General features: G+C 34.7%; 1 protein-coding gene across 9 annotated transcripts in view; it reads left to right on the top strand.

Annotated features, from left to right (window-relative positions):
• The first annotated feature begins 7 nt into the window (after window positions 1–7).
• Window positions 8–20,325, top strand: part of LOC123556055 (transient receptor potential cation channel subfamily V member 6-like) — a 46,943-nt gene continuing 26,625 nt past the window's right edge. For 5 of the 9 annotated variants that reach the window (XM_045346652.2, XM_053525383.1, XM_053525384.1 and 2 more), the window contains exons 1-6: window positions 8–501; window positions 7,776–7,949; window positions 8,761–8,950; window positions 11,345–11,498; window positions 13,336–13,356; window positions 14,837–14,851. In XM_045346652.2, coding sequence (XP_045202587.2) covers window positions 138–501; window positions 7,776–7,949; window positions 8,761–8,950; window positions 11,345–11,498; window positions 13,336–13,356; window positions 14,837–14,851 — 918 coding nt within the window. In that variant the 5' untranslated portion in view covers window positions 8–137. Of the gene's footprint in view, window positions 502–7,775; window positions 7,950–8,760; window positions 8,951–11,344; window positions 11,499–13,335; window positions 13,357–14,057; window positions 14,082–14,836; window positions 14,852–20,325 lie in introns of all 9 variants that reach the window. The other 4 variants (XM_053525386.1, XM_053525387.1, XM_053525385.1 and 1 more) reach the window with 3 other exon arrangements.

Here is a 20,325-nt window from a genome sequence, read left to right as displayed (position 1 = left end):
AAACAGAAGCTACACATGCGCAATGCAACTTCCTGTATGCTAATTGATGGTGAGGTTGTTTACATTGACGATGGAGGACAAAATAAGATAAAACATGTAAATTAAGTGCTTGTAGACCAGTTGGATCGTTAAAAAAGATGGGAAATACTGCAGTTGTCGCGTCTGGCGTGAAAAATCAAGCTGACAACAAGGCGAAAGCTCTATATCAGCTGGTAGACTTAAAAGGCGGTGGGGAACTAATCGAGTGTGCTAAACGGGCCGGATGGACAAAAGATTATAGAGAATTGGATCAGAAAATCCTAACTGAGGTGCCAAAGTTTCTGTACAATAATGGAGAAGGCAAGAAAATTCCCATTGTTGATTTGGTTATGATGAGAAATAAAGAAAGACAGAAAACAAAGATCAAAGCTGGGAAGGAAAAACAAGAAAAAGCAAAAGAATTGGCCAAGATTGACATGCACTTAACAGATGCTGAAGGAAATTACCTCCACAATAAACCAGGTAGAGTAGCTAACCAGGCTGGTAACATTGCCCGATCGGGCTTATGACACAAAAAGTAATATTTCTTGACAAATAATGATGATATTTCTTTCAAACTTGGTCCATTTATTAAGCATTACATATAATGCTTATCAAGATAGAAATAACTTTGTTGCCTTCAGTTTAGTTAGAATTACTTCCCTTTTTCAGATTTTTATGATGCATAATTTTTGAAGTCCAAAAAGTATTATGTTTTAATGCAATGTTTAAAACAGAAAAGGGTTCAATGACTTTCTAGTGCTCCAAACTTGTGTGCCAATACCTTTATTCTATATATTTAGGGTAAATATACTTTGTTTCTAGTGCAGATGTATGAGCAATTTTTTTAGGACTAACATTTCTCTATAATGTTGTAAGTGAAAGCAGAGTAAAATGTTTACATTCATGTACTAGCGCAATAATTTAGAGCATTAGAAAGCCATTTAACCCTTTTTTGTTTTAAACTTAGCATTAGAACATTATTATTATTAATTGCTTTTTTGGACTTCAAAGATTATGCTTCATAAAAATCTGAAACAGGGAAATAATTCTACCAAAACTGAAGGCAACCAAGTTATTTTTATTCTAATTTGTATCGTTTGTTATGCTTAACAAATGGACCAAGTTTGAAAGAAATATCTTCATTATTTTTCAAGAATTATTACTTCTTGTGTCATAAGCCCGATCGGGCAATGTTTCCAGCCTGCTATATGCAAAGCTCATGATGGCTTATGGAAGGTCGTAAATTTTATTTACAAAGTCGGTGGTACAAAATAATATAACATAAGCTCGTAAGAGCTTTAAAACCGACATAACCAGGTGCCCGCTGGTGATGAAATAATGCATGGGGGGTATCTGGGGTCTTCGTCCATGACTCCATCAGCAAAGCTGGAAAGTCGCCATATGACCAATAATTGTTGTGTCAGTGGGACATTAAACCCCACAAACAATAATAATAATAAAAAAAAAATGCCAAAAACTTCTCATGTCTTTGAAAGCACTCAGTCAAGTAATTTCTCAGAAACATGCTTACTTACCAAAATTCAGCATTTAAAAAGTGCATAATTTTGAAACATAAAAGATAAGAGTTGTAACCTGTCATGCAATGTCATTTTATATAGCTAAATAAATGTTTGCAACCAGCTTCACCAGTTTGTGACATCATCCTGCATGTGGCCGCTCTACTATTTGAAACATTTCAAATGTACATGGTTAACCTCTAGCCTGGTTAATTTCTAAAATGGATTGGTCCATCAATCAATTAGGCAATAGCATTTATTACTCAAAGGTGGTCACTGAAAATATACTGACTGAACAGTCTACAATAAGAAACAAGTAGATCTTATACTTTTAGATTTGAATAAGGCTTTCAACAAGGTTAGCCATGAGAAAGTTCTATTAAAAATGCATGGATATGGAGTCAGAGGTAACACACTAAGATGGGTCAAAGGCTTTTTAGATAATAGGATCCAGTCAGTAGTACTAAATGGCACTACCTCTGACGCCATCCCAGTATCATCAAGTGTCCCGCAGGGGTCTGAACTTGGTCCCCTGCTCTTCCTAGCTTACATAAATGACCTCCAACAAAACATTAGTTCCAAAATCTGTCTGTTTGCAGATGACACGGCAATATATCTAACATTGTCATCTGCAGACCAATCTGTCACTCTCCAAAATGACCTAAAACTTCTAGAAAAGTGGTAGTTGGAGTGGGGTATGGAGTTCAACCCCTCCAAGTGTCAAGTGATCCATGCCACTAGAAGGAAACATCCTATCCCTACCCAGTATTACCTACATGGAGTCTAACTTGGATCGGTCAGCTCAGCTAAATACCTAGGCGTGGATATCTCAAATGATATCATGGGACAATCACATAAATAGGTCAACCAAAAAAGCTAACCAAACCCTAGGGTTCTTAAGAAGAAACATTAAGGTCAAATCCCAACCCATTAAGACCATTGCTTACCAGACTCTAGTCCGACCCCAGCATGAATATGCCTCCGAGGTATGGTTGCCCCACACCCAAACCCAGATAGACCAAACTGAAAGCATCCAAAGGAGAGCCGCCTGTTGGATCAAGACTGACTACGGCCGTACTTCTAGTGTAACAGATATGCTACACTCCCTAAACCTTCGTCGACTGGATTTAAGGCATATAGATTCTAGGTTATCACTCTTCTATAAGATTCATCATGATCTGGTTGCTATCCCAATCATAGATTACCTTACCCCAATGACTCGATGTGTCTCCGCTACGGCCATTCCCTAAGTTATAGGTTAATTACTGCAACCACTGACTATTACAAGTTCTCTTATTTTCCAAAAACTGTGTACCATTGGAACCAAGTACCCCCAAGTGTGGCCCACCTCCCTACCCTAGAGCAGTTCAGTGCCGCAGTTTGCAGCCTTGAACATATCTTGCCCTAGTTATCCTGCTAACTCAAGTTTTAACCTTTTTATTTCACCAAAGTTATTTTTTTAGTTTCTTCCACTCTAAATTTTTATCACTATATTCTTTCTCTTATGATTTTGACGCGCAAAACGTCTATGTCCCCGCAAGGGGTTCGACGGTTACGGAAGATAAAGATAAAGACCATGATCAGCCTGCATGGAGCTTATAGCTGGGGACATTATATGAGCTTTTCTGACTGACTGCTTAATCAGATTTTGGCCAAGTAATGGATTTGTTTGAAATATTAACAACTGAACATTATTAGGTTTTGATGATATTCTATATGAAAATTTAAGAGTTCAAAAAATTTCCGCATGAAGAACCTGAAATGAACATTTTCAAATTTTCCAGACCAAGAAGTGAAACAAATTTTAGGCTTTACAGTTTTTCACAAGGCAATGATTTACTTGATAATTTTAATTTACCTGATAAAATAGTCTCTGCAAAGATGATCAAGAGGATGTTTATTTACTATGAGGTAACACAAGTATTACCAGAATATAACCAGGTTTTGTCCCAGTGAAAATGCATGTGCACGCCTGGAGTCTTGCCTTTTTTACCTGTCCTCGAGGATTTTGTTGTTTTCATTGCCAATGTGGATTGAATGCACTTTTTCTTTGGTTAAAAAATTTAGGGGAGAACTACCTTGTTAAAAACATCAGCAAATTCTGGATATTTTACAGAAGCATTTATATTGAAAGTTGTAGGTTATTTAATAACATCAAATCATGGTGGTTATATGTCCAGCCACAGGGTCAGGGTCACCCAGGTCACTGCAGCTTTAAACATTTGCCTGCAGCCTTGACCAATAAAACACGAAGCAATATGTACTTGATTGTTTTTTAATATTATTTATTATTAAGGCAGTTTACCTTCAGTACCTCGCCACAAAAATTAATGCAATTCAATTTTGATGAAAACAACTCATTCTTATGTGTTTCCTTTAAACTTATAATCTGCCAATATTTAAACTGAGTTTCAAGGACTTCTTAAGAAATATGGCAGTAATTTTCAGATACGTAAGAATTTTTTTTTATTGTTTTTGTCATACAATCTTGAGGCCAGTGCTTTAAATAAACATACTTTACCTGTGGAATGATACCTGGTATCAAAATACACATTGTTTTAAAACTTTCTTTTGGTTCAGATTGTTTAAGTACCCTAATATTCTGTAAAATGCAAATGTAAAAACTAGAAATTACATTAAAACACTTTCCTGTTAAAGGGGGATAATTACGAAATTTCATAAAAAATGAGCTGCGCCAAGAGGAAACCAACATAGTGGCTTTGCGACCAGCAGGAATCGAGACCAGCCTGTGCATCTGGCAGTCTGGTCAGGATCCATGCTGTTCACTTTCAAAGCCTACTGTAATTAGAGAAACCATTAGCAAACAGCATGGATCCTAACCAGACTGCGCAAAGTCACTATGTTGGTTTTCTCATGGCGTGGCTCAAATGATAAAGCATACAATTCTAATAGAGATCTAATTCAGTTTCTATGTAACTGGTCTTTTGTTTCTCAAGTAAATATCTACCAGAAAAGTTAAATGTTGCTTAAATGTGATTGACCGTTTCTTAAAATTAATATGAACCTCATTTCTTGTTTATTACTTACCGGTAATTATTATTTACATTGAGTTTTGATTATTATTATTAAAAGGGGACTTGACTCCAGATTTTGGCTAAAAATCATTTTCTTTAAAGATTGAAGTTTGGTCATATTATAAACATGAAAACTTGAGTTTTTGTTTCTAAACTGTCTTAAAAAAATGCGAAATCAAGAAAATTTGTTCAAGTTGGTAATCAAACTTGGGCTACGCCGGCAATAAATATTTTCGTGCCTTCTTGACCACACCTTGGAGGAAGTTGTACGAAATGCTGGTTTAAATGTTAAGCTTTATAATTAAGGCAGTGTACCTCTGAAAGGAAAAACTACTTAAAACAACTATTTCTCATGTAACATAATCTGTCTGTCACTTAGCTTCAAAGCCTTCCTAAGAAATATATAGCAATAATTTTCAGTACGATATCTGAAATTTTTTTTTTTTTTTTTTTTTTTTTGGTATGATCTGGACGTCAATGCCTTAAGCCCTTACCATGCTTGGCATGGTTGATTCTGCCTTTGCGACCAGTATAGATCATGATCAGCCTGCATGTCTGTGCAGTCTGATCATGATCTGCACTGTTCGCTATTCAGCCAGTATCTTTTTTGTAAGCATCCCTTTCAACAGTTCATGGCACTATCCAAATTAAGTCATAAACAACTTCATTATAGAAATTTAGCAGGGTAAGGGTTAAACAGAATTATGAATATTTGATCAGTCAAAGGTGTTATGTTCAAAATTTGTGAAATACAAGAATTATTTTATCATCCAAAATTTAACCGTGATTTAAGGTAGTTGACACGAAATAACAATTGGAAATGTTGGTGTGGTCACGTATTTTCAGTACGTGATTTTGACATTCTGCGGAATGAACCGAAAATGCAGTGCTTGTAGGTTTTTAGCCTTGTTTCGAGAAATATGCACATGATAAGTTCTGCGGCGGAAATATTGCACAACTTTACGAGTACAGTATTATTAGCTCATCTGATTTTTTGAAAAAAAATGATGAGTTATTGTCATCACTTGAGCGGTTGTCGGCGTCGGCGTCTGCGTCGGCGTTGCCTGGTTAAGTTTTATGTTTAGGTCAGCTTTTCTCCTAAACTATCAAAGCTATTGCTTTGAAACTTGGAATACTTGTTCACCATCATAAGCTGACCCTGTATAGCAAGAAATATAACTCCATCTTGCTTTTTGCAAGATTTATGGCCCCTTTTGTACTTAGAAAATATCAGATTTCTTGGTTAAGTTTTATGTTTAGGTCAACTTTTCTCCCAAACTGTCAAAGCTATTGCTTTGAAACTTGGAATACTTATTCACCATCATAAGCTGACCCTGTACAGCAAGAAACATAACTCCATCTTGCTTTTTGCAAGATTTATTGCCCTTTTGGACTTAGAAAATCAGTTTTCTTGGTTAAGTTTTATGTTTAGGTCAGCTTTTATCCTAAACTATCAAAGCTATTGCTTTAAAACTTGCAACACTTGTTCACCATCATAAGTTGACCCAGTACAGCAAGAAACATAACTCCATCCTGCTTTTTGCAAGATTTATGGCCCCTTTTGGACTTAGAAAATATCAGATTTCTTGGTTAAGTTTTATGTTTAGGTCAACTTTTTCTCTTAAACTATCAAAGCTATTCCTTTGAAACTTGCAACACTTGTTCACCATCATAAGCTGACCCTGTGCAGCAAGCAGCGTAACTCCATCCTGATTTTTGCAATAATTATTGCCCCTTTTGGACTTAGAAAATCATTTTCTTGGTTGAGTATTATGTTTAAGTCAACTTTTCTCATAAACTATCAAAGCTATTGCTTTAAAACTTGCAACAGTTTTTCACCATCATAAGTGGACACTGTACATCAAGAAACATAACTCTATCCTGCTTTTTGCAAGAATGATGGCCCTTTTTAGACTTAGAAAATCATGGGTAGGACAATATTTCTATTACACAAAAAAAATCAGATGAGCGTCAGCACCCGCAAGGCGGTGCTCTTGTTTTGCTAAAGAATGAGTGCAAATTTCTCATTGCAAAACTAATTTTATTTTTTTTCTGCTGATTTAACAACATGGAAATTGTGACCGATTGAAAAATTGAAAAAAACTGTTGTTGAGGTTTCGAACCTGCAATTTACTGGCTAATATGCTACTTTAAAACAAGTGTACACACTACAAATTATTTTTGATCGTCAATAGATATTTATAACTCACACAAGATTATTAAGTATGATAAAGTATTTTATATCGTTGGGCATAAAATAACATTCTGTTGACACAATTGATTATAAAGTGTTATAAATGAGTTTACAGACCTTTGATGACATAATAAATTTGTTATCAATGTTTACCCAACTTTTACTTGTTGATAGGGTAGGTATTGATTAATCTTCGTTTGAGCCTGGGACATGATTACTTCAATTATGGAGATGGTGTGATTCTGTATTGATTCGATAAATGATCAATTAAACCAATTTTGTAATATCGACAATAGTTAACCACAGGTCTGTGACCCATTTTGTAGAAATTTATTTTAGAGACATATTTTAATTCTTGTATGAACCCATCTCATAGCATTTTAAAATGTGTAATCATATTTAAACTAAGCTTAAACCTTATGCTGCAGCTAGACATGACTGATTCTGCCTTTGCGACCAGTGTAGATCGATATAGATCATGATCAGCCTGCACATCCATGCAGCCTGATCAAGATCTGCACTGTTTCGCCATTCAGTCAGTATCTTTTTTGGTAAGCACCCCTTTTCACATTTAATGGTACTATTCAAATTGAAAGATGGACAAGTTCATTATAGAAATTTAGCAGGTAAGGGTTAAACCTTATTCTTTGGTATGACACAGCTGTTGATTGAACCCAAGACCTGCCACATGCGAGGTTGATCCTATACCACTAGGCTTAATGTGGCAGATGCTTCCGATATTAGTTTTGTCAGTTGAAGTTGGCCTTTTTAAATATTACGTTTTTCAAGCAAGTTGGGTCAAGTTAACTAGCTGGTGGCTGAAACTAGCAGGTGGCTGACCACAAATGGCCTTATCGGAATAGATCTCTTTAAGTCTAGGACCTGCAACATTCCGTTCCCAAGCTGAATTCTTTTACCAAATTCGGCCACGGTGTCTGGTGGAAAGTGTCTAAACTAGTAAGCAATAGTTTAACAAATTGTGAATTATGTTGTCACTCTATTTTATAGATCGTAAATACCGTGAACTTTGCTGGAAGATAGACGAACTTGGAACCGTAGGCGAGTCAGCCCTCCATCTGTGTCTACTCAACTCGTCGGCAATCCATGCTAACCTAGCCAAGCGACTGCTTCACCACTTTCCTAAACTGATCAATGACATCTACTTGTCAGAGGAGTACTACGGTTAGTAATTGTAACTACATGTACTACCTTAGTATTTCTTTAACATAAATCTATTTTTAGAGTAGGAAGTCACGTGACTATGTATTCCAGTTGTTTCAGTTCTTCAGTACAAGTTTTCGATTCTGTTTTTATGTGCATCCATGATGAAAAGCTACTGTTGCCCAAAATTATCAGTACATGGAAAAAATAAATACATGCATTCAGTCTATGGTTATGTTGTCTACTTTTCTTCTTTTGGTGTTGATACAAAATATATTAGCATGAAATTGTGTTGCGTCTTTCAACATAATAATTAGTTGTCCATCGAATAAAGGTTACAAGTATGTATTTTATATGAGCAAGCTGTATTGGAAAGACATGGTTTTAAAGATTTTGTATGTAAGCTGGTATCTCAGTATCCACTTACGGGAATGGAGTGAAATTTCACACACTTGTTCATTGTCATGATCTGACATGCACTATATAGGTTCAATAACTCTACTTTGCATTTTTACAAAATTATGCCCCTTTTTCTACTTAGCTGTTTTTGGTTAAGTTTTTATATGTAAGGTAGTATCTCAGCACCCACTATTAAAGGGGAATGGATAGAAACTTCACACACATGTTTACTGTCATGAGCTGATAAGCACTGTGCAGGTTCCATAACCCTAATTTGCATTTGTACAAAATTATGCCCCTTTTTCAACTTTTGTATTAATTTTATTCAATTGACAAGACTGTTAAATAGTCGAGCATTGCTGTCCTCTGAAAGCTCTTGTTACCAATATAATATGTAAAATGTAGTTACATAACCTTTTATACCTTCTTACAGGGGAGAATGCCCTTCACATGGCGATAGTTATCGAAGACCCGTGTATGGTGAAATTTTTGCTGGACAAGGGTGCAGACTACCACCAGAGATGCTATGGAAACTTTTTCACGCCGGATGACCAGAAAGACTCGCGCACTGACAGCATGGACCATGAATGGGTTGATGTTTGTCAGAAAACCAATTATGAAGGGTGGGACTTTTTTTGAAAACAGACTTAAGTTTTTAAAGTCACAGACTGCTTTTAGATGTTTCAGAGTGTTAAATGGATGATCAAGACAGGAAATTTTCTAACCAGTCTGTAGAAAAAAGTGTTCTTTTTCTAAGCTTTTAACAAAAGAACAAATTTTTACTTAAAATATTGGTAACAGCAGGCTGGCAACCAAATCCCATAATTATGTCAATCCCTTTTTAACATATTACATAATTTCTGTCTTTAAAAGAACCTCTTGTACATTTCCTATATATTCCAGTATTTGAATGATTTTCCTGCAAGTATATTTTTGGATATTGAAAATTATTGATGCGAGATAATTTTAACTTTTCATTCTTGGCAAGGAGATACACATGAAAACAACATAAAACACACTTCAAAACTCAATGTGGCCTGATCAAATGCATCATTTTTTTATCTGGTTTAACACAAAAAATATTAACTGCACAAAAAATACAACATTTTTATGAAAACCTATACTTTTTAGCTCATCTGATTTTTTGAAAAAAAAATGATGAGTTATTGTCATCACTTGAGCGGTTGTCGGCGTCGGCGTCGGCGTTGCCTGGTTAAGTTTTATGTTTAGGTCAGCTTTTCTCCTAAACTATCAAAGCTATTGCTTTGAAACTTGGAATACTTGTTCACCATCATAAGTTGACCCTGTATAGCAAGAAACATAACTCCATCTTACTTTTTGCAAGATTTATGGCCCCTTTTGTACTTGGAAAATATCAGATTTCTTGGTTAAGTTTTATGTTTAGGTCAACTTTTCTCCTAAACTATCAAAGCTATTGCTTTGAAATTTGGAATACTTGTTCGCCATCATAAGCAGACCCTGTACATCAAGAAACATAACTCCATCTTGCTTTTTGCAAGATTTATTGCCCCTTTTGGACTTAGAAAATCAGTTTTCTTGGTTATGTTTTATGTTTAGGTCAGCTTTTATCCTAAACTATCAAAGCTATTGCTTTAAAACTTGCAACACTTGTTTACCATCATGAGTTGACCCTGTACAGCAAGAAACATAACTCCGTCCTGCTTTTTTCAATAATTATTGCCCCTTTTGGACTTAGAAAATCATTTTCTTGGTTGAGTATTATGTTTAAGTCAACTTTTCTCATAAACTATCAAAGCTATTGCTTTAAAACTTGCAACAGTTTTTCACCATCATAAGTGGACACTGTACATCAAGAAACATAACTCTATCCTGCTTTTTGCAAGAATGATGGCCCTTTTTAGACTTAGAAAATCATGGGTAGGACAATATTTCTATTACACAAAAAAAATCAGATGAGCGTCAGCACCTGCAAGGCGGTGCTCTTGTTTAAAACTTGGTCATCTGTGATTTAAACTAGAAAAACCTTGTTTACACCATAGAGGCCAAATTTTCACACCTGTAGTATGAAACATGTTAAAAATGTTTGTTTTTAATAAATCTGTGCTCATTTCAAAAGTTGGTCATTTGGCTTACAAACTACTGGTAGGCGACCAGGTCAAATCATAGAAAATACCTCGCCTCGATAGCCTAGTGGTAGAGCGTCGCCTTCGAGTGCGGGAGGTCGTGGGTTCAATCCCCAGCCGCGTCATACCAAAGACGTGCAAAATGGTACCAGTAGCTCCCTTTCTTGGCGCTCAGCATTAAAAAGAGAAACTGGCCTCTTCCCTCATACCCTCGTGGCGATGGATTCCATCAGGAATGAGGTGTCGAGAGTGATTAATATAAGTTGTAGAACTTCCTTCACAATCGACCTAAAATAGTGTATAAATTAAATCTTTGTTAACCCTCAGCAGACACAGTGGTCCCGTAGTAACACTGTCTGACAAGAAACCAGGGGTCATAAGTTTGAGGCCCCACTTCTCCAGCTAAAAATTACTAACATTGGGATAAGACCCATTTTCTACCTGAAATTTGGTGAGATTGTGAGATTTATGTTAAGATCAAAACTTGATAGTTTCGTAGACATAAATAAGATCACAAGATCAGATCTTGAAAACCTTTTGAACATTTTAGAGGCTATATTTTCTGCATGATCTGGATGAAACCTAGTCAGAATATTTGTCTTTATGAAATTTAGGTCATATTCAAAACTGGGTCATCTAGAATCAAATTAAAATAAAACTATATCATTTTGGAATAAAGTTAGTTCACAAGGTCAATTAAATAGAAAAAGATACATTTTTGAATGGATCTTCAGAAAACTTTTCTTGTCCATCTATTTACCTACTTAATACAATCGTTCCTTTTCATGACATTGATTATTCAAGGGTGAAGGTCAGGTGAGCTGCAAATGGCAGTGATGGCCACCCTGCTAGAATTTATCAATAAACAACCTTATCCTGGCTTTAACTGTAAACAAAATTATCTTATTTTAGGCATGTCTATTTTGGAGAGTATCCACTAAGTTTTGCCGCTTGTCTTGGTCAGGAAGAATGTGTCCGTCTGCTGGTGGCCAAGGGAGCTGACCCAAATCTACAGGACAGTAACGGCAACACGGTCATGCATATGCTGGTTATAATGGACAGGAAGGTATGTTATCAGTAAATGGCGAAAATGTGTGAGGCTATGGTTAGTGTTTGCTACTATATGGCACTAGATTTTTTGACAAAATTGGTGCAAACTCAGATTACAAACAGATACACAAAAATCAAAGTGGTTGATAATCATTCTGTATTCTTTTCAGAAATATTCACAACAGATTATATTTTGTTAATTTAACAATTTGGATAACTGTAAAATAATTAATATTCATGGGGGATTCATTCTTGCAGATTTCATGGTTGGGCAATCCTTTGAATTAAATCTCATTGAATGAGTTAAGTTCCCACTCATTTTCTGTTCAAAATTGAAATCCATGAAACCTTATCGCCAACAAATACCTAGCTGTTTTGGTCAAAACCATGATATTACAGTATATCCTAAAAATCTGTCCTAGCAAAAACTTGTATCGTTATTATTTTAGGGACAGTCAGACTTTGTTATCTTGAACTCAATGGGACTAGCTATATTTGTTGAAGTTATCTGTATTTCCAGCCATCAAACTATATACAGTCGAAACTCGGTATCTCAAACTTGCTTATCTCGAAATTCGGCTTAAGTCTGAGAAATTTTTAAGTCCCGTCAAATTTCCTTCTTTTTATATATAATTCAACTCCGGTTACGTCAAAATTTGACTTATTGAGACTCCGGATGAGTCGAAAGGGAATTTCTGTCCCGTCAATAAGATACAAGTGCATTGTAAACTCAGTAAGCCGAAGTGGGCAAAATATGCGATAAAATTTCACACATCTCATTGTGAATGTGGTTGGTTTTTAACACATGTCCATGTTTATTGCATAATCAGAGAGCCGTGATGCCGACATATCAAAGGTGCGGCGATTATCAAAGTGAGATGATGTCATACTTGTTTGCACTTGTCATAATGATAATTGTTGGAAGTAAACATTAGATTTCTTAATCAGCAGCCGTTTGTTTTTGAGACCTTATGGCAATTGCTTTTAATTCAAAATAAATAGTTTGAACAGTTGGGATCTTTAATAAGTATTAATAAGAGGTAATTGCTATGAAAATGTATAAGAAATTAACTTCTAAAAATGTCAGATTGAAATTCTGTCAATCCTCCTGGAGAGAAACGTGGTACAAAAAGAATCTTGACACAAATAATTTGAAGTTAGTATCATTTTCAAGACTGAAAACTTTGATAACACAAACTATACGGAATTGTTTATGCGTAAAGTGCCGACAGCATATACACGGCCTCTTTTTGTAACTAAACCAACATTTTTTTCACACTTCGTCCATATACGTCCCTCCACATAACTCGAATTTCGGTTATCTCAAAATAAAAAGCATGGTCCCTTGAAATTCGAGATACCAAGTTTCGACTGGATTATATATTATATTATTTGGCTGGGACGTGACAATGAGTTAAAGCAAAGGGTGTTGATTGAACTATCTGATTTTGACTGAACGAAGTCCAACTGTATATTTCAGAAATTTGAATAATATTGGTTTACCATTTTCGATATCTAATTTCAATTGTTGTCTGTTTTAGAATTTTTGAAGTTTTTATGTTGATCTGGAGGCATGTCCCTTTAAGGAGAGAATGACTTATTTTTTGAAAGTACATCATACTTTGTATGCTTTAACTTAGGTTATTTTTTTTTATATAGAATAATCACTGTTTTATCTTTTCGTTCAGCCACATAGTCCTGTAATACGTGCTCTGTTTTACAGTGGATTTTAAGAAGTGTCTTTTTACTACTTGAAACAGATCAGAAATTAATATAATTTTGTTGTGTTTGAAACAATATTCACTAGGTACAATGTTTTAATTTTTATACTTTAAATTAATGCTGCTTCCTAGGAGAAGGAGTTGGAAGGAGAGGTTAGTGCACAATGCCATGTCTTTAGATATTGTTAAATGTACTTTTTAAGACTAATGAGTTGCCATGATAACAATTATGGTGACTATCATAGGTTTAAAGACCTTGCTTTAAATTCTACAGATATAGTTATACAGTGTCATAGAAAAAAAAATCTTAGGTTGTACTGATGTTTTTAAAGACATCTGTCTAGTCTTTTTAAAATTCACCAGAATATATATACTGACGTGATATCTGCAGTCTTCAATTCTTTCGCCCTCCTCAACAGTTTTTTACTTGCAAAGTCATTTTGTTATACATCTACCTATAGCATTTTTGTGCAAGAAAATGGCAGTATACTATTCACAACAATGCATTTTGGTATTAAATTTCTGTTACTAAAACAGTTTGCACAGTCACAGTTTTACATCAGTTTGGCAATGATGGTGAAACAGTTTCTCACTTACAGGTTTTATAGCAACAAAACATTCATCTTTGTGCATTCAGACAGTGCCTCTAATAGGAATCTGTGTTTGTTATGTCTTGGCATCAAATATTTACTGCACAGTTTACTGGCACTTTACGTGATTTAATATTAGAAAAATGATGCTGTAGCAATGTCTTTAAGGAGAGAATGAAGTATCCAAGGTGTTTAATTTAAAGCCACTTTTAACTTAACTTTAGTAGAACAGAAACTGGGATATACCATATCTTTGTATTGTAGTGCTCGCTGGCTGAGGGAGCAATGGTAATTTTACATGCATATTAAGTAAAACATTGCAACTGCATGAACAAGATTTCAATATAGAGAACAGCTAGATATTGTTTCCAGAGCTTATAACATTTAACATATTTTGGTACATGCTGTGTCATCAATTTATGTACAGTAAAACTAAGATACAGGGTAACTAGGTAACCAGTAAAATGTTCTTTAACCTTTACCATGCTTGATTTTTTTTAATGGACTGGTCCGTTACTCAGTTTGGGCATTATCACCTCTTATTCAAAGGGGTGTTCACAGAAAATTTACCGATTGAATAGCAAACAGTTGCAGACCATGATCAGCCTGAATGTACATGCAGGCTGATCTTAGCCTGCACTGTTTGCAAAGGCAAAATCATTTGCCGCCAGCAGACTAAAGGTTAAAACAGAGTACATTAATTTTGTGTAAATTCAATGTACAGTATTATCCCCTGACTGAAAGAAAAATTACAAATATTGTCTTTTAACTAAACATCTTTAATAGTATGCTGGTACTGAACAGTTTGTTGTTCAGTAGGGATAAGTATTGCCTTGGGTCTGAAAGAATATATTGTTGCCCTTGACGAGAGGTATTTGCTTTACGAAGGGGTTGTTAACTGAAATTTTTACCGTATATATATTTCAAAATTCAAGGTTTTCTTTTATCAAAGCCCTGTATGCATTAGTGTTACTGTATATAAATGCAATACTTACATACTCATGCAACCTTTAATGGTGTTTACTTCCATTTGCTGCATTCAGTATACATCTAAAAAGGTTAGTAACATTTCAAGATTACCAGCTGCTTCTTCTGTAATATATTCATTCTGGGATATGTATTTGTGTTGTTTTTTCATTGTTGTAATGCTTTAATTGTTATATTTACGCAATTTGTGATAGTTCCAACTATTACTGATACTGACTATATAGTGTATGTGATAGTTTTCTGACTTACGAAAGTTACTCCCCCTTTCATTGGTGGCAGCCATTTGTTTACATATAGGGCTGAACAGAAATTTATTAGTAATTAATTCATGCGCAAGCAGCGTTACTTGCAAATACATTTTTCAGATGTCAACAATGGAAGCCATTTTTTGTCAAGATACAAATGTACCGGTACCTGTATTTTTTTCTAGAGTTACTCCCCTTGAAGTACTTAGTGGCCCATCTTTAAGATATGGAGGAAGGATAACAAACATGTTTTGCAGTTTCAGTTGAAGATTCATGTGATATTTATATTGGATTGACAAATCATTATTGTTTATAGTCATAATATTTCTTTTAATTAAACTGTGTGTATTTTAAGCATGTAGGTTTTTTAACATTTCGCAGATGAATCACAAATGCTCTTCCTGCATTAGAGATTATTAATCTGATCGAATTGCTAAGTCCAATGCTCCTTTCTTTTTAACTAAGGTTCATGAGACTATAGAAAGTAGATTTCTAGATGAACATTTTCATAATGTTCATTTATTTTTTTAGCTCACCTGTCACATAGTGACAGGGTGAGCTTTTGTGATCGCCCTTCATCCGTCGTCCGTCCACAATTTCTTGTGAATAAGATAGAGACCACATTTTGCAAGCAATTTTGATCAAACTTGTACAAAACTTGTATTGGCATGATATCTCATTTCCTTTCAAAAACTGGCCAGATCCCTTAATGGGTTCTAGAGTTATTGCCCCTTAAAGGGCCAGAATTTGCTATTTTTGTGCGTCAACAATTTCTTGTCTGCACGATAGTGGTTTCATTTATGATTTTATCTTAACCAAACTTGCACACAACTTGTATCACCATAAGATCTTGGTTCCTTTCTTGAACTGGCCAGATCCCATTATGGGTTCCAGAGTAATGGCCCCTGAAGAGCCAAAATGAGCTATTTTGACCTTGTCTGCACAATAGCAGCTTAATTTATGATTTGATTTTTACCAAACTTGTACACAACTTGTATCACCATAAGATCTTAATTCCTTTCTTGAACTGGCCAGATTCTGTTATGGGTTCCAGAGTTATGGTCCCTGAAAGGGCCAGAATTAGCTATTTTGACCTTGTCTGCACAATAGCAGCATCATTTATGATTTGAATTTAATCAAACTTGCACAAAACTTGTGTCACCATAAGGTCTTGGTTCCTTTCTTGAACCGGCCAGATTCCATTATGGGTTCCAGAGTTATGGCCCCTGAAAGGGCCAAAATTAGCTATTTTGACCTTGTCTGCACAATAGCAGCTTCATTGAATTTAACCAAACTTGCACACAACTTGTATCACCATAAGATCTTGGTTCCTTTCTTGAACTGGCCAGATTCCATTATGGGTTCCAGAGTTATGGTCCCTGAAAGGGTCAGAATTAGCTATTTTGACATTGTCTGCACAGTAGCAGCTTCATTTAAGATTTGAATTTAATCAAACTTGCACAAAACTTGTGTCACCATAAGATCTTGGTTCATTTGTTGAACCAACTAGGTCCCATAATGGGTTCCAGAGTTATGGCCCCTGAAAGGGCCAAAATTAGTTTTTTTGACCTTGTCTGCACAATAACAGCTTCATTTATGATTTGATTTTAATAAAACTTGCACACAACTTGTATCACCACAAGATCTTGGCTGCTTTCTTCAACTGGCCAGATTCTATTATGGGTTCTAGAGTTATGGCCCCTGATAGGACCAGAATTAGCTATTTTGACCTTGTCTGCACAATAGTAGCTTCATTTATAATTTGAATTTAATCAGACATGCACAAAACTTACGTCACCATAAGGTCTTGGTTCCTTTCTTGAACCGGCCAGATTCCGTTATGTGTTCCAGAGTTATGGCCCCTGAAAGGGCCAAAATTAGCTATTTTGACCTTGTCTGCGCAATAGCAGCTTCATTGATTTTAAGCAAACTTGCACACAACTTGTATCACCATAAGATCTCGATTCCTTTTTATTCGCCCGAAGGGACATATTATGTTATCGCCTCAGTGTCCGTCTGTCTGTATGTCTGTTGGTTAGCAGTTTCCCTTCCGTTCTGTAACTCTTACTTCCCTTTCATGTTACTATAAATAGCTTATTTAGTAACATTTTTATTATTGGCCGTAGGGAAAAACCAAGACCACTTTTCTGTGGTACAACATGGATGGTACCTCCAATTTTTAGGTGTATTTTGACATTTCTGTACCTTGTAAGATTTTTTTTTTTATTTTGGTTAATTTCTTCCCTTTGTTGTTCCTGTCCTTTGGGCTTCATCAATCAAAATTTTGCTCCTAACCTCCTCTGATGTAATCCTTCAGGCATGAAACTACTGGCCTGATTTGAAAATAATTTTATTTGAAGAAAATTTCAGCTATATTTTCTCATAATTCTTTTGATTGATCTTGATTATGATTTTTTGACCTTCTTGTCCTTAAGTGCAATGATAACAGGTGAGTGATATAGGGCCATTTTGGCCCTCTTGTTTATTTATTTTACACATTAAGATTACAAAATTGGAGTATACGTTCATTCAATCCTTATAAGATTTCAGGTTTTACAAGTGATACTCGAAAGATATTTGTTATTGCAAATATGACCCTTGAGGTATAGGGTATATCATGACAGATTAATTACATTTTTGAAAGATTATATATATATGAAGTTACATAACTCAGCGTAACAAACATATAAAAACATCATAAAATTCTACATAATAGAATAACATTATAATTATAAAACTCAATATCTCAAATTCCAAGGGATCGAGCGTTTTACTTTGAACTAACTGAAATTTGACATAAAACGAAATTTTGTGAACGTGTTTTCGGGATGGGTCTTTAAAAAATGTCTTCGAGATCGCTGGAATTTTGAGATTAGCATGTTTGAAAAATCAAGTTTCAACTGTATATCTGTACTTACAATTACTGTCAGATCCACATTTTCTTTTAAGATTCATCATTAATTAATAAAACAATACCATTGATAACCAGAACTTCGAGGTTGATAATTCTAATAGGAACTTTTTATTTGAATCTTCCGAATATCTTAAGGATAACATGGTGTAATAGCCATATTTCATATCTTGCAACTGGATGGTAGTATTTAAATGAAGTTTGGTCACTTTAAAGACATTCAAAATTAAAAAGTTTTCACCGAGAGATATTTCAAATTTTATCATTTTTTGGGGAGATAATCGGTATTGAAGTTAACATTGATGCCTATGGGAAATATATAATTTCTTTGATTATGAGAATCTGAACTTGAGTTTCGAGAAAATTTTGCGGTAGAAAGCTGCATTATATGATTCTGATACAAATATCAAAAAGAAATCTAAAATTCCCCGTATGGAAAAGGAGAAAATCTTTTTTTTTCTAGTTTTCAGGGGATATAACTCATGAAAAACCAAAATTATCAAGGGAGGTAATCTAAAGGAAATTTTTGAGAACTTCTGTCACTATATAAATTGTCAATATGCACCTTATTTCTATCGTTTGACATTTTTAAAGCTTCTATCACAAGTTGTATGAACGCTTTTGTTGAAATTTAGGCCTATTACACCATGTTATCCTTAATTTAGTTTTGAATTCATTAGAAAAAAACATCAACAACAAAAAATCGATTTTGATAGGTTATTTCCATGATTGAATTTAAGTCATTCTTAAAGCCATTTTTATTAAATTTCATTTTGACTTTATTAACGGATTGTAACAAGTTTTAAAACTCTTAAGATATCTTAGAAAGCGTATAAGTAATGTTTCCATGCATTTCTAACAAAAATATTTTGCCCAGTTTTTTACAATGGGAAAAATATATCATTGGTATTGTCATCTTAAGAAACTCAAAAAGATCCTAAAAACTACCTCAACACCTTTAGAATGAAGTATATTTCATATTTGGATCTTGCAAAATGAAGCCCCCATTTACGAAAAACCCTGATACGTAGTAGATCAAACAGTATTTCTGCTTAGTGTGATTGTTGCTATGTATGTCAAGTCCACTTTGGTGTATTTAAAACATAGGCGTTGCCTCAGTAATGTATGCAACATATATTCATAAAAAAGTGGCCAAAAAGATGCAAAAAGATGCAATGCCTAGCTGCCTGCCAGAAGTCATCTCCTGTCGGACTGGGCGATTTTACTTCAATTTTGGCAGAAAATTGTGCACATATTAGAGTCTAATAGCTATGGCATCGCCCGTGTTGCAGTGCACCTCATTTTTTGTATTCTAGTTGAGATTATAATTTGTATTTATTTGTTTCTTTTGTAAATAGACAAACTATGCCACACATCTGAAGTGTCCTCAAGTAAAGATTTAGTTTTTTTATCCTGATCTTGAAAATCTTATCCATTCCTTGTTGTTAATGTTGTTAACACCTGTTTTGATCTCACATTTAATACCTTGTACCTCCTCATGAAATAGTTACATTTTTTGGATAACCTCACATTGTCAACATTTTTTTCAACCAACAGAACGAAGTCACTTTCAATACCTGGACTTAAATCAGTTTTTATGAGGTAGTATCAGAGGTTTCAATTACATGCAATATTTTTCCATGTTGAAGCAATGTGAAATTATTTTTCTTTCTGTAGTTTAAAATACCAGTAAATATGAACTAACACTTTATAGAAGATTCAAACAGAACTTGTTAATAACTAATTAACTTTTTCTTGTACTTTGTCGACTAATTATTGACAATTTTTCTTAAGAAATAGTGTTTTTTACAAGCTCCAAGGGGAGTGGTGGTCAAGTGGTTAAGGTGTCGGCCGCTCAACCCGAGGCTTATCAGTTCGAGCCCCATTGGAGTTATGACTGTGCCTTCTTGTTTCACACCAGTACTGGTTTTTCCAGGAAGCCGGTCCAAGAGTTGTTCAGTTAAGCTTTAAGCTTTCATCACAGTTGAACTAAAATAAATTAAAATAAACTAAACTAATGACTTCTTCTGAAGGTAAAGTGTTTTATTTTTACTGGTCCAAGCAACTACTTCAGAAGATCAAGTTAGTGTTTATTTTACTGGTCCCAGCAACTTGTGTTTATTTTACTGCTCCAAGCAATTTCTTCTGAAGATAAAGTGTTTATTTTATTGCTCCTAGCAACTTCTGAAGATAAAGTGTTTATTTTACTGCCCCCAGCAACTTCTGAAGATAAAGTGTTTATTTTACTGGCCCTAACAACTTCTGAAGATAAAATGTTTATTTTACTGGCCCTAACAACTTCTGAAGATAAAGTGTTTATTTTACTGGCTTTTGCAACCTTTCATTATGTGATTAACTTCACTATAGCTGTTCAGATTTTTTTTTAAAC

This window comes from Mercenaria mercenaria, chromosome 15 (genome assembly GCF_021730395.1).
Source record: "Mercenaria mercenaria strain notata chromosome 15, MADL_Memer_1, whole genome shotgun sequence".
NCBI lineage: Eukaryota > Metazoa > Mollusca > Bivalvia > Venerida > Veneridae > Mercenaria > Mercenaria mercenaria.
Note: the sequence above shows the minus strand (reverse complement) of the source record. Positions and strands in the feature narration are given on the sequence as shown.